This window comes from Aspergillus alliaceus (genome assembly GCF_009176365.1).
Source record: "Aspergillus alliaceus strain CBS 536.65 unplaced genomic scaffold BDW43scaffold_37, whole genome shotgun sequence".
NCBI classification, from domain to species: Eukaryota; Fungi; Ascomycota; class Eurotiomycetes; order Eurotiales; family Aspergillaceae; genus Aspergillus; species Aspergillus alliaceus.
The window spans coordinates 142,913-156,360 of record NW_022474720.1 but is presented as its reverse complement, the minus strand read 5'-3'; the positions used below and the strand labels follow the sequence as shown (position 1 = coordinate 156,360).

Sequence of the window (13,448 nt, the reverse complement as noted above, 5' to 3'; positions counted from 1 at the left end):
CCTTTGACATTCTGACTATCTATACCCCCCTCGTCCCATAGAAGTACATACCTAGTAAGTATGTATGTATGACTACCAGTTTATAACAAGTAAACCTTTCATCCTTCACCCTGTCCAAGAGGTAATTGAACACACATTATCTACTTCCCTTGTTTCTCCTGTCTTTAGACCAAACTATGGGACATTCGCCCGAGCTGGTCCCCACATAACTAGCCCCTAAGAAGACCCATCCCTGGCCTTGGGTTGGCAAGATGCGCCCTCCCTTGGCATCAGGATCCGATAACATTCTCTATCCTCTCTTTAACCTATATCGCATAGGACGCGGAATCTGAACCGGATATGCATCGTCGGGTGGTTTAGATCTCCGATCTCTTGCTTCTGGAATGGTTAGACAGATCATGCTTCCGTTCATTCTTTTGTGGCGGTATCATACTAAAAAGAATGAAACTCTTCTCTACCCTTTCAAGTAAACCTCGCAGGTGGTACAGTACTTAGTAGATGGGTAAATCTACGAGATGGTAAATTGGCTCCTGGATACAAACAGGGATTACCGGCATAGGAATATTAAAAATGACTACCAAATAATCTTTTCTTGATTCCATCTCCACGAGCTTAAAACTACCCCGAAACCGTAGATAGATAGGGAAGTAGGACATGACTAGGGCTTACATCGGTAAACCCATCCAGCAGCTATACATAGACAAGATACCGTTAAAGTAACAAGGGTTGTGTGGTGTAGTTCTCCGAATATCTCCGAAGGCAAGTTGAACACTCACTTCAGGGAACAAATCGAGTTAATCAGTCAGAAAATTAACAACCAAAAACTAGGTATATTACCTGAGGGGACTATAAGTGGTCAGCCATTGTGAAGGAACTTCTAATAAAGGAATCAGGGCGCCTCTCTTGCATTTGATATTCCCTTTTGATATTTATTATTGTTTCGTATAGTGACCCGTCCAAAGCAATGGCCATAATCAGTCATGTTACTATATTCATCCACTCTATACAGAGACTCCAGCAGACATGCCATTAAATCCGCTACACTTAACCAGCGTTAGCCTAGACCATGATTGATATCCGACAGGTTCTATTCCCAAGAGAGAAAGGAGTCTGCACATAAACACGAAGCGATAAATAGCAAATTACATCAGAAGGATGAGAATAACAACACCCTTCCCTCACCACTACCAAAGGAACGCCTAAGGCCTGACCAAAACACCCGTACCGAATGACCCAAAGAGAGAAAAGAAATATAGTCCCATCCCGAACCTAGACGTAAGAATTCCACAATGCAAGGACAAAAGAAACCAGCCATTCATCTGCATATGACACCATAAAGGGAGAGAGTTAAAAGAAAAAAAGCACATCAATAAGTCCGTGACCGTGCTCCGCAGATCTGATACCATTTCTTCCGCGGAGCGAACGAGCGCTTTTCGTCGATCGAGGTTGACTTCTGAGCCTTTTTCTCGGATTTGAACCCTTTGCTGGCGTGATGATTGCAGAAGCATTGCATATGAACTGTCTCTATTGATGTCCCTGGACACATGTCTCGCCTGCGAGCTGCGCAAAGCTCGTGGCCGTTATCCTCTTCGCAGTGACACCATCCATAGATAGTGAAGAATTGGCGACACATGGTTCTTCTAGCGTAATTTTCCCTTTCTTTCTTTTGGTTTTGCAAGTATCCGACCAGATATAGTAAAATTGGAGAGAATCTAACGGGCAGCCTGTTCCGAAAGTTGGTGTTGAGGGGGTTGGATCAACTCCGCAGACTTCCGGTAAATTCACAATAACGGGAGATGATCCGTGAGATCCAGTGATGAATATGTTCTATTTTTGTTTCCTTTTGCGCGTCACTTCTTTTTTGATTGTTTCTCACAATTGTTGCCAGTCAAGGAGTATGAGCTCTTGAATTTCCGGTTCGTGGGCGTAATGTATTGATTATTGGTCTGGATCCCACTCCATAACCAACTTAGGGTTCTTGCAGCCTCTCTGATATCTACCTGATAGGGTAGCTGAAGAAGAAGAGGAGTAGGAGGAAAGTTACATTCTACCCCCAGAGGCAGTAAAGAAAGGATAGGAAAGAAGTGCAATTACACTCCAGGCGTCAGAGTGGAAGTAGACGGAACGTGGGTGGGGAATACAATTTGTAGGGAAATAAGCAGCAGTTCACTAGTAATAAAACCCAAGAGGGTCCGGAGTCCAAGTACGCAGGAACAGATCAGTGATGGCAACAACTTGAAGTCCTTGACGTCAGGTGGAGTCCGGCGTCAAGACTTCGAGTACCACATTACCAATGGTGGTTGAATCATTGACCTTTTTTCTTAAGTATTTTCATTTTTACAATTTATTTTTGGCTATGGATAGAAACCGACAATTGCTTCTCTCCTTTGCCGCCGAGTTTTGCCGCCCAATCCTTTCGTCTGTCTATCCATGTGTCCGGGCGACTAGGGAGACTCTCCCGATAGGATAGGCTATTTATTCAGGAGGGAAAAGTAGTCGTTGGCCGATGGACGATGGTGGTTCGGCCAACTGCGCCCCGTTGCATGGTACGTCTTGGCCTGAAAGACCAAAAAAAGGTACAAGCCCCAGTGAGGTCTTACTCCGTTGGTAAGGAAAAGGTCTAGGCTGCCATGATTGATTACATATTGTTTTTCTCTTCTCTCTTCTCTCCTCTCTTCTCTTTTCTCTTTTTCTTTCTCTTTTCTTCTCTTCTTTGTGGTTATTTTATTTTCTCAATTTTACTTTACCTTTGTTCTTCTTCTTTTCGAGGTTCCTTACTAATGTAGGAACAAAAACAATCAACCTGAAATCTGATAGTGTAGGCTGAAATTGTACGGAAGGTCAGGTGGATTCTTTCCATACGGTCCGCTGTCACAGGGTCCAACACTGGCCCATTTCTTCTTTTACTTTTTCATTTTTCTGTTTCTGCCTCTCATTTCTCCTTTCTCTTCTTCTTCTTTTCTTCCCCCTTTCATCTCTTCTGTTGTACATACATATATTTACAATGGATGGATCCCAATGCACTAGTTAAAGTTGAAGTCGCTAGATTTCCAATAGCCCTAAGACTGAGTGGACCGGAAACTAAACTACTTCTTACCACTTACGTTGGATCTTCTGCAGAGTTGACGAAAACGGCTTTTCCCCGGATAATCTTCTGGAACCGAATCGCTCATCTCCCGTATCACGTGTGGCTAGCGCTAACTAACTTCCTTAGATCTCCAGGCAGATACTTGATTGACTAAGAGTTGGTATACCAACATACACTCCGTTCCACTAAGGCCTTTTCGTTTTCTTTTCCTTTTTTTCATTTTTATTTTCCCCCCCTCTCTCTTCTCTCTCCTAATTGTGATCATCTTTTATTTTCCACTAAATCTGTCAAACCCCTGCAATGACCCCTCAAGCATCACCACAAGAAACGACAGTCATGCTCCCCTCCCCCGCCCGAACCGCCACCTTACTCTCCAATTTAGCATCGGTATCGTCGCGCGTCAACACAGCCGCAGCCAAAGCAACAACCAGGTCAAATCCCATCCGACTCATTGCCGTTTCCAAGCTCAAGCCCGCCTCCGACGTCCTAGCCCTTCACCAATCCCCTACCGCCCACCTGCACTTCGGCGAAAATTATCTGCAGGAACTGCAGGAGAAATCCAAGCTCCTCCCCGCCACCATCAAATGGCACTTCATCGGCGGCCTGCAGTCGAATAAATGCGTGACCCTGGCACGGGACGTGCGGGGCCTCTGGGCCGTCGAGAGTGTCGATTCCGAGAAGAAAGCTTCCCTCTTGGATAGAGGGTGGGGGGAGCGGTCGCCCGACCTGCGCGCCACCGACGACGGGTCCCAACTGCGCGTATTTGTGCAGGTGAACACGTCCGGCGAGGAGAATAAGTCGGGCGTCGACCCCCTTTCCGGTGCCGTGTCGCTCTGTCGCTTTATCCGGGAGAGGTGTCCGCGGCTGAAGCTGCAGGGGGTGATGACCATTGGCGCGATTGCCAGGTCCAAGGCAACCACGCCGGAGACCGAGAACGAGGATTTTGTGTGCTTGCGCGAGACTCGCGATCGGATTGTCGGCGAGTTGGGATTGGAGGGGGATGATGCCCGGTTAGAACTGAGTATGGGTATGAGCGAGGACTTTGAGGGCGCCATTGCCATGGGCAGTGATCAGGTTCGCGTAGGAACCACCATCTTTGGCGAGAGACCACCCAAGGATCAGGCTAGAGTGATCTAAACTTGTAAATGTGGGTATCGGACCTGGGCTGTGACATGATTTACGAACTTATATCAGAAAAAATAAATGAGTAAATAAACGGGGAGGGGGAGGGTAAGGCCTGGAATATTCAGAATTAGAAGCATGGGAAAAGGTTTAAGTAGATGTCCTAGGCTGGAAGACCACTGATCTGTATATCGATCAACACATCGCGGATGCAGAATATATACCTCTTCATATTAATAAATACACTGTCAAAGGTAGCAGCACATAATAGAGAAGGTCGTGGTGAATTTACATTATTAAGTGCATTATAGGCTTTATGCTCCAACCTCCTAAGACTCGACGTAGGCTATGCGTAACGATCAAACGTGCTTCCCTGCGCCAATCTCTGCTCCATTTGCTTGGCCAGCGCTTGTGGCACGCCTTCCTTCGTGGCTCGGATGGTTATCCGATACATCTATAAGAAGTATGTCAGTTCAGTTCCCTTCTGCTATTCATAAATAATGCTAATAAGGGACTCACCTTCTTCTCGTAATTGGGCTCCAGTCGAAGAAGGCACCCCGTCTTCCCTGTACCAAGATGGTACACAGCACAACCCACGATGTTCTTCGGGTTGGGGTCCACATGGTCGAGAATTCTCCAGCCGAACCCTTCCACACTCTGTCGAGTGGAGGTCTCGTTGATATCCTTTGCCTTTGCTACTACTCCAAACGTATTCTGCACTTCCAGAGGTGGCCCACCGATCTGTCTCCATCGTTTAAAGAATTCTTCAGCTGACAAGGTCGACGGCTCCATGTACCGGTGCATGAGAACGGGGAGTTGCAACGTATAGGCCTGAAGTGCACCCGCAAGGTAGGAGATGCGAATAGTGGGTGCGTCGGTGAATGGCCCATGGGCCACAAAGAAGAGCGTCTGCTGGGTTTGGCCAGCAGCCGGGAGAGAAGGTTCGGGCAAACTTTTGGTGTCTACCTTAAGGTTGGGCGCTGCACGATTGTCTAGCGTTGTCGTTAATGATCCAATGGGGAAGGACGACTTGTTCGAGATGTAGATCTTGACCACACCCATATGGCCACGGTATTCAGACCGCAGGCCAACCTGGATTTGGGCATCCTCGAAAAGCACTCCTTCATCTTTGAAGTATAACCGGTTGTACCCGACATCCCAGTCCGGCGTGAGATGGGCTGCACTGGCCATGTTCGGAGGTGGAGCAGATGAGGCACTGAGGTCCAGTCCTGCTAGGTCCCCCGTTGCACTTGATACCGTTGATATCGATGCACCGTTTGATCCAGTGTTCGAGCCGTTGACAATCGTTGTGAAAGTGCGCTTGAGCCCGGTAGTCTGTGCCATGAGGACCTCCTTCTGATCTTGGTTGGCATCCTTACCTCCGACAACCCAGGTCTTCTTGTCGGTAGTGCCGGCAGTCTTCTGGTGAAGCCGGGACAGGAGGATTGACGCTCTCTCTGAAAAAGGAGGCATCTCGTCGCAGACTGTCCGTAGAAGATCATCTGTGGGCAGTGTCGCCAGCGACAGGTATTCGAAAGCTCGTTGCTGAAGTTCAGAGTCGGGAGAATGGCTATACAGGCGGAATATATGCAGCAGCTGAGGCTTGATCTCAGGAAAGAGGTTAACAAACTTAACGAAAGACGAGAGAATCATGGCACGCGTGTTATCAGTACTGGTAATCATCTTGGCTTGCAAAGCCAAGAACTGTTCGATGGGACTAGAGCCTTGGTTATCCGCAATAAGATGCCCAAATTCTCCCAAGACGTAGCATCCAATCTTGACTAAGCTTTCGTGGCAATCGGTCTTCAAATAACCGAGAAGTGTGTGTGCCGCATAGGCTTGTAACTCCTCGTTGTTCGTCACGATCTGAATCACTCGTTGCCATACCTCATCGTTCACATGATCACCTGCGAGAGATAGAAGCTTCAAAGTCATATCAATGTACCACTGAGCGTCAGTGGCATACTTCTCCGTGAGAATAGCAACTTTCAGTACCATTTCCTCCCTAATCCCGTAATCGGCAGTCTGGAGGTAGCGCAAGAGCTCATTGACAATAGGGCCAGCGTTAGTTGTGTCGCACATACTGTAGATCAGATCCAGACCCTTGCGCCGAACGCTAATGTCTCTGTCCCGGAGTGACCCAAGAATGATATTCTGGTGTTTTTTGATAGGGTCAAGGGTCTCCGCTCTGGCTGCAAAATGTGTCATGGCCTCAAGTCCAAGGTACCGAACATTAGTCTCTCGCGATTGGATATATTTGCCTAGTCGCGATGATACTTGCATCATGAGGCTGTGCTCAGTATCAAGGTGGATGAGAAGATTGATGGCTTCAAAGAGCACGGCATTTTGCGCATTGTTCTGTTGGACGTTTTTTGGTGTGTCCATGGCAATATGCAAGATTTGTTGTAAAGTCTCGCGGATGATTTCGCGGACATGGCTGTCCTCTACGTTGCGTTAGCCTCCACATGAATAATGACTAGCTATGAGGCAGATGATACCTGACGGAGGGTAATACTGTAGCAGTCGTAGCAACTTGACCTGAATCCAGGGACATGGTACACGATAATAGAGATAGTCAGGGGCAACGTCGTTATCAACCACGATCCTCTTTAACCGCTGCGCAGCCTTAACATAGCTCCCTCGATACTCTTCAGGTTTGTCCTGTACCAATGCCATGACCAACGAAGTGACCGATAGGGTAACACCCATATCTGGATCATCCATCAAAGATATTATTCGCTCGGCCCATTCAATTTGCACAATGCCGGGATACTTGCGGTATAGACGGAGGAGTGTTAGAGCAGCCTTCTTCTTGACGAAGGCCTTAGACGTGCTGAAAGTTACATGCCAGGTTAGTTCCCAGCACACGGATAGTTTTGTATGAAAGGAGAGAGGTAGAGGGGCCGTGGGAGAGGAGCATAACTTACGGAGAAATCAGCAACCGGTGAACATCAGTTGAGAGCGCTTCACCCATCTCCCTACCACCGACATTGGCAACAGCATGTAATGCCAAACAATTATTCAATTCATTATGATCCAGCAAGTCCTTTCGAATACTGTTAACAACGAGATGTAACAGCTCATGCTGTTCATGGAAAAACAGGGTCACGGCCAAGTACCCGATCTGCTTCTCAGAGTACTTGGTGGAGGAGATCAAATTGACGGCTTCCAGATGGCCAAAGTCAACATCGTACCCTTGGATGTATACATAGAGCAATTTGCAGACGTATTTCTTCTTCTGATATCCGTTCAGACTTCCACCCTTGAACTTCTGTCGAATATTGGCCAATTCCTTGTTCACCCGTTTCTCTTCTAACTCGCGCGCTCTCGCATTTCGCAAGTCGGCAATAAACTGGACCAAGCCTCGCATCGAAGACATGTTGATAGATCTAGCATAGATCTTGTGGTCGTACTAGCCGACAGCTGTAGATATGAGATAGCAATACTCCTGGGGGGAGAAGGGGCCCCGTTTTGTTGTTCTTTCGTATGCGGAAGAGGTCAAGGCGCCACGTTGGTGAAAAGCATGCCCTGCTAGCTTGTGTCCTTTCCAGCGCTCCGTTAAACTTTTCTAGGATGCATGGGACATAATGCAAAACTCAATGCAGTATGTCTCGGGAGCGGAGGAATCTAGAGGGGAGGATTAGATAACGCGACAAGGGGGTAGGTCGGGTTTCAAATGGGCGCGGGGAGATGGTGGACGCGGCTGTGAGATAATAAAGAAGGTAGAGAGTAGACGGTAGGGTTCGGGGAAGTAGGTCCACGCAAGGCTTTTGTATATCGGTATCAGAGGCCAGCTAGTACATACATACAGTACAGTACCAATTGTTATTCTATTTTCAGGAGGAAAGCAAGCGTCGTTCTATCCGGGTTGAGCCACTTCCGCGGCCGATCCGGCGAACGTTCCACTTGCATGGGAAAAATGTTGATGCGCTGTGGCGGTGCTCACATTGGTTGTATGGTCACGTGCGATGTGGCTGTACTATGGCGTTGTCTGTAAATACACATGTGTAAAATATTCACACAACGTATGTGCATCTCGGTAAAGAATTGCGCGTTGAGAGTGCAAGAGATTGATTCATCGAAAAGGGGGGATTCCTTTGGCAGAAAGCGATCAAAACACATTACGTCGAGCTTAAATCGGAGGTTGTGTATATATATTCTCCGATATGAAGGATGGCAAGTGGTCATCTTCCCGGGGTCTTTGATCAACCTGTAGTTTCTATACAATGTCTAGGGTTACAAACAGGCGGGCGATCATAACTTGCCCTAGGCAGAGTAAATCTTCATTGTATAGATATAATGAGCAGGACTGTGAACTCTAGCTCCATATCCCGATGCAAATCATTTCATAGCAATGTAAGTAACCAGTCTTAATGCAGTCACACAAGCCCCAGCCCAGCAGCCCTCCAAAAAAGCCTCCCAGAAAAAAAAAAATAAAAAATAAAAAGAAAGAAAGAAACTGAATTCCAATGACAGGTATCATTAAGACAAAGCAGTCTAGCGAGAGAAGAAAACGAGAAAGGACCCTTCATGATCGGAAGCGAGAGGTGAAGTCGGTCTCGATGCCTTCGACTGCTGCGTCGATAGCTTCAGCCTTCTCACAAGTGCAGGAAGCTAGCGAAATGACGTCAGTCAAACAGCTACCGTTGAGTTAGATGGAAGAGAAAACTCACCAGAAGGCCTCTTGCCGCACGGGCAAGCTTCGCCTGACACGGGATGGTTTTCACTTGCTGCGCGTTCACAGGTACATTGTCCAGCTGGACGGGCTCCTTTGATAGTGTTAGAGGTCTGAAAAGCCAAATCAGATCAAATGCTAAACATACTACATGAGCAACGGGCACCAGAAACAGTGTTTTCGGTCGAGGCCTTGTTGCAAGTGCAATGAAGGGCGCTCTCCTTGCCGCAGGAGCACTTGGCTTGGGCTGCACAGACACAGGATCCGTCCCCGGAGGTTTTACAGCAGGTCGAAGTCGGATGAACCATCGTGACGGTCGGTGATAACACAAAGTCCTCAATAAGGTAGGAGGAAGATAGTATGACGTAAGATCGAGACGGATGGTTTCAAAAGGAAAAGGATGGTTTGGCGATGTTAGGGAGTCGAGGCAGCTTATAGCCCAAGAATCAATCAACTGTAGTTAGAGGAGAGACAAATTTAGCAATGAGGGAAAGGATGAATGCTTTCCCCTCTCTCGCTTTATATACCTTCCAACCCTGAATCCATTGTCCACTCCTGGTACACAGAGATTAGCAATAGCGGCTCGCTGATTGGCTGGCTGGCTGGGATGGGATAACGTCACCAATCGTCCAACGCCTGTTGCAAGACCGTAGTAATCGATCCTCCATGATTGATTGGGATTGTTTTTAGTCAACGCTGACTCGACAATCCTGAGGATTATGGGGGTAACATAACCACTAACTAGTATTACGGGGACGGTGCATATAGTAAGTAGATGGTAGTAGCTCCTGTAGTCATGGGTAGGTACAGTACCTAGTAGTATTCAAGTGCAGTATTACCTTGGGGGGAGGAAGGCCAATTAGTATCTATTGTATCTATCGTCACTCATCGGTTGGCTTGCCGAACTCAGTTTCTTCAGATAAAAATTTGGTCTGTCTCATATAGAGTACGAGTTAAACCTTATATCAATGACAGTCAATAAATAGATCCTCGATCCGCCTCCGGGTTGCTCCATCCAGAACTTTATCCGTCGCCACAATATGTATACTAAGCTATTGAAGGAACTCAATATTTAATCGCATACAGTACTACCTACATCGAAAAGGGAACTTACCACTTACTAGTGGGTGTAATCCCCCAGAATAACAAGAACATCTCTCGTGTAGCAACCCTATCAGGCACAGGAATTTTATGGAATGGGAAGGGAGAAGAGAATAAGAGAAAACCAGTAGAGAAGGTTGGAGATAACTTTGGGAAGCAACCAGCCGAATCAAGAACAAACGCCAATGTAAACAGCATCCTGTAGCGAACAATACTAGTGGATCCAATGCAAATAGAGAATTTTTCCCCTTCGGAAACGCAACGAAAAAAAGGTTCAAAAAAAAGAGGAGGATTAAGTAAATATATACTAGAATCAAGACGTTAACGCCTAATAGCACACAGCAGGCGAAAAGCCAATCACCTATAGAGAGGATGTAAACTAGGGGAGAAAACCTATTAAAACGAGTTAAGGCTGGCGTATTGCCGGAAGGTCTGCGGAGTAGAGGGGGGAGAGAGAGAAAGAGAGAGAAAGAGAAAGAGGGAGAAAGAGAGAGAGAGAGAGAGAGAGAGAGAGAGAAATGGCGCGGCCATCAGGCTCTCTGGAATTATAGATAATTGGCGTACTCGAAAGGTTGATTGCCAAACTTGGCCCTCAACGGGTCCAAGATTTGAGGTGGATTATTGATTCGGTCTTCACCGCTAGCAGATCCGTGGGACGCACTACCTGTGTCGGAAGGGAATGACGCAGGAAGACTCATGCTAGACGCATTGGCCTGGGAGTAGGGCATAGTGTTGCTCATATTGTATGGATGATGGCTGTACGAGTAGTGTCGGTACTCTGGCGCATCTGAAACTGGCAGTGATTGTAAAGCGGGTATGTGTCTTCCATGCGGTTGTATATGAGAGTTCATCTCCAACCCACCGAATCCTTTTGAGGGGGGCATCGTGAGCGGAGATTGGTAGCTATGCAATTGTTGGCCTATTGAAGAGAAGTCAGTCGGAAGCAAGACAATAAGGGGTAAAGAAGGTAATCCTACCGTGACTGTCCACATTATATGGAATCGGTTGATCTGGTTGCCCGGTTGGTGAAACAGAACCTTCTAGCTGTCGATGGTCATCGTATCCAACAACCATGCCATTGGCTGGTCGATTGATTCCATAATCCATCGGCCGCCGTCCGTACGGCATCCCAGGATGGTTGAGCGGCTCACTTGGTCTAGAATACCGACCGGGGAAATGTAAGCTTGGGTTGAAAGACGACTCGGAGAAACTGCTCGATCGTGAGAACGAGAAGGCACTGCGATTGTTTCTCTGTAGATCGTGAACAGGTGTCGGTGCAGCTCGGCTTGCTAACGTGCCATTCGGTAAATAGCCCTCCAAACCCCGGTCGGCGGTGGCCGAGGGAAAGCCATTTCCTGTTGTTGTTGAGGCTGAGCTCAGAGGGGAAATCACATAGTCGTCGTCATTGAGTCGTTGCAGTCCGTCGGTGAGTAGCATCTTTGAAGAATTAGCACCCGAAATAGATGCCATACGGTTTAGGGAAGACGGAACTGGTGTCTCTGATGATGTCTTATTGTCAAAAGGGGTCCTTAGCACTTGAGTAGTATCGAAATCCTCCGGCAGTGCTCTAGATTTCAGCATCCGCTCCCGATCATTGCTGGTAAGTCGCTTGAGTTTAGCCCTTCTATAAGGTAGACGTTAGTACATTATTTGTGATAGCGGCTTTCACTGCATGTACCTGTTCTGAAACCAAACCTGGACTTGGCGTGGAGTCAATCCAGGTATTTCCTTTGACAATCGTTCTCTATGCGCAGCGTCGGGATGTGCCTGACGAGTAAACTCACTCATTAAGAAGCGAGTTTGATTATGAGTGAGTCTAGCATATTCGTCAATTGAGTTCCATAAACTTGAATCGTAGCGGGCCTGGTTGCTCACCTGAATCTTTTCATTTTTTTCTTGTCATTTTTAGAATCCAATGCCGTTCTCTTTTCTCCTGGTGATCCCATTCCGTCATCTGAAGAAGCTCCTGCCTCTTCGTGATCCTTCTCGTGCTCTCGTTGTTCCTGATCCCCTGTTCTAGTCTCTGGGGTAAACTCTCTTGGGGCTTGGGGGCTGGAAGCTCCTCCAGGAACAGAAAGTAGCGGTTCGCTATGGTTCAGTCTCTCTAGTTTCATTCGGGCCAACGAAGCGTCACCCTCTGTCTGCGCATTCCGATTCCCAGAGGTGTCCGAGGGCATTTCTACCCTTGAATACCGAACTGAGTCTGGCGGTCCCACAGGTGCCGCAGCTGGGAAGGCATTTTCAGCCTTGAGCACGGCAGACTGCATGTCGACAGGTGGCTTTGCTAGCTCGCTGTCTTTCTCCAACGATTTAGGCAACCCCGAGAAGATTACCTTGGAGCTTGATGGAGCTTGCTCTGTGTTCCAAGAAGGCGTCGACCAATTATTTGCAATCGCAGTCAAATGAGAGCTAGACGGAGGTGGCAACGAGGACAACCAGACGCAAGGTCCACTGACTGACATGGTAGGAGAGAGATATCTTTGTTACTCCATGTAGTAGCGAAAATTCAGTCGAACGAAGACCCACAGCCCAAAGCCGACGTATCTAATCACCGAATATCGAGATAGCTGTGAGTAGGGAGATAGTGGGAATAAATAGTTGATAATACTTGTCAAGACTAGTTTCTCCTAGTCCTGAACATCCAAGACAAAAGTGACGCAGGAGAGTGGACAGGGTGGTGCGTGATGAATACCTGGGATCCCCCAAAGAATAATAAACTGTTCAAGTTGGTAAGGAACCACGTTGGCCACTGGATGTCTGTTCAAAACAAGAAAGGAGAGGCGCAGTATAAGCCGAAGCTGACAGACAGCGGCAAGAAATGGGGTCGATCCCTCTGCTGGGTCCTGGGGCCTGCTGAGATATAGGAAGGAGAATATAGAAAAGGCTCAACAGTGTTTAGTCAAGCGGGTAAGAACAAGAACAAATACGGTAGTGGAAATAAGAAGAAGAAATCTTGAACGACACTCCTGATCACGTTCGACAGCGGTCCACCGGATCCTCCACGTTGGCCACCTTGAAAAAGTGCTAAGAATGCAGCAACGGGCTCGAAGGAACTGTCGCCAATTGATGCGGGACTAGGCGGAGACAGGGGACGAATAACTGTCTCTTTTTGATACAGGGAGTTAACCCAAACGGTGGACAGTTGCTAGAATGATGGATGCTAACAGAACTTTAAGAAAATGAGAAGAGAGAAAAAAAAAATAAAACCGACCACCGAAAAATAAAAATGAAATGAAAATAAAACCAAGAAAATATATAAAATATGAAAAATATTTAAGGAGCCTAAGACCCAAGGGAAAAAAAAAGAAGTGAAAAAGGAAAGGGAAGAGAAAGACAAGAGGCCAGCGTTTAGAGGGGAAATGATTAAAAGATTGAACGGGCCACAGATTGATAGTTCGGTACACGGAGATCTCACACCATGCTACTATTGTTTAACTTGTTCCCCCGTAGCAATTATAAGGG

The 13,448-nt window shown here is 47.2% G+C and overlaps 4 protein-coding genes across 4 annotated transcripts; 1 reads left to right on the top strand and 3 right to left on the bottom strand.

The window, feature by feature from the left end:
- Window positions 1-642: 642 nt before the first annotated feature.
- Window positions 643-2,341, bottom strand: BDW43DRAFT_283428 (uncharacterized protein). The gene has a single exon (XM_032042752.1). It carries the CDS (start codon window positions 1,631-1,633, stop codon window positions 1,367-1,369), a length of 267 nt encoding a protein of 88 aa, XP_031897903.1. The 5' UTR covers window positions 1,634-2,341; the 3' UTR covers window positions 643-1,366.
- A 172-nt stretch (window positions 2,342-2,513) lies between these two features.
- BDW43DRAFT_301970 (YggS family pyridoxal phosphate enzyme) lies at window positions 2,514-4,225 on the top strand (the record flags this gene model as incomplete). Its single annotated transcript, XM_032045153.1, has 2 exons — window positions 2,514-2,538; window positions 3,402-4,225. The coding sequence occupies 2 exons, from the start codon at window positions 2,514-2,516 to the stop codon at window positions 4,223-4,225; spliced, it is 849 nt and encodes a 282-aa protein (XP_031897902.1).
- Window positions 4,226-4,336: 111 nt separating this feature from the next.
- BDW43DRAFT_144763 (AP-2 complex subunit alpha) lies at window positions 4,337-8,024 on the bottom strand. The gene is made up of 5 exons (XM_032038364.1): window positions 7,138-8,024; window positions 6,709-7,043; window positions 4,730-6,654; window positions 4,503-4,664; window positions 4,337-4,394 (listed from the first exon to the last, which is right to left on the bottom strand). Exons 1-4 carry the CDS (start codon window positions 7,587-7,589, stop codon window positions 4,557-4,559), a joined length of 2,820 nt encoding a protein of 939 aa, XP_031897901.1. The 5' UTR covers window positions 7,590-8,024; the 3' UTR covers window positions 4,337-4,394; window positions 4,503-4,556.
- Window positions 8,025-10,531: 2,507 nt separating this feature from the next.
- Window positions 10,532-12,448, bottom strand: BDW43DRAFT_301968 (homeobox domain-containing protein; the record flags this gene model as incomplete). The annotated part of the gene is made up of 4 exons (XM_032045152.1): window positions 10,532-10,905; window positions 10,964-11,610; window positions 11,665-11,802; window positions 11,862-12,448. 4 exons carry the CDS (start codon window positions 12,446-12,448, stop codon window positions 10,532-10,534), a joined length of 1,746 nt encoding a protein of 581 aa, XP_031897900.1.
- Between the last annotated feature and the right edge of the window lie 1,000 nt (window positions 12,449-13,448).

Bases quoted from the DNA above. Each gene is read 5' to 3' on its own strand.
- BDW43DRAFT_283428 (XM_032042752.1), bottom strand. From the start codon at position 1,633: ATGTGTCGCCAATTCTTCACTATCTATGGATGGTGTCACTGCGAAGAG.
- BDW43DRAFT_144763 (XM_032038364.1), bottom strand. From the start codon at position 7,589: ATGTCTTCGATGCGAGGCTTGGTCCAGTTTATTGCCGACTTGCGAAAT. The intron at 6,655-6,708 runs GTATCATCTGCC...AACGCAACGTAG, and splicing joins ACAGTATTACCCTCCGTCAG to AGGACAGCCATGTCCGCGAA. The intron at 4,665-4,729 runs GTGAGTCCCTTA...TACTTCTTATAG, and splicing joins AGCCCAATTACGAGAAGAAG to ATGTATCGGATAACCATCCG.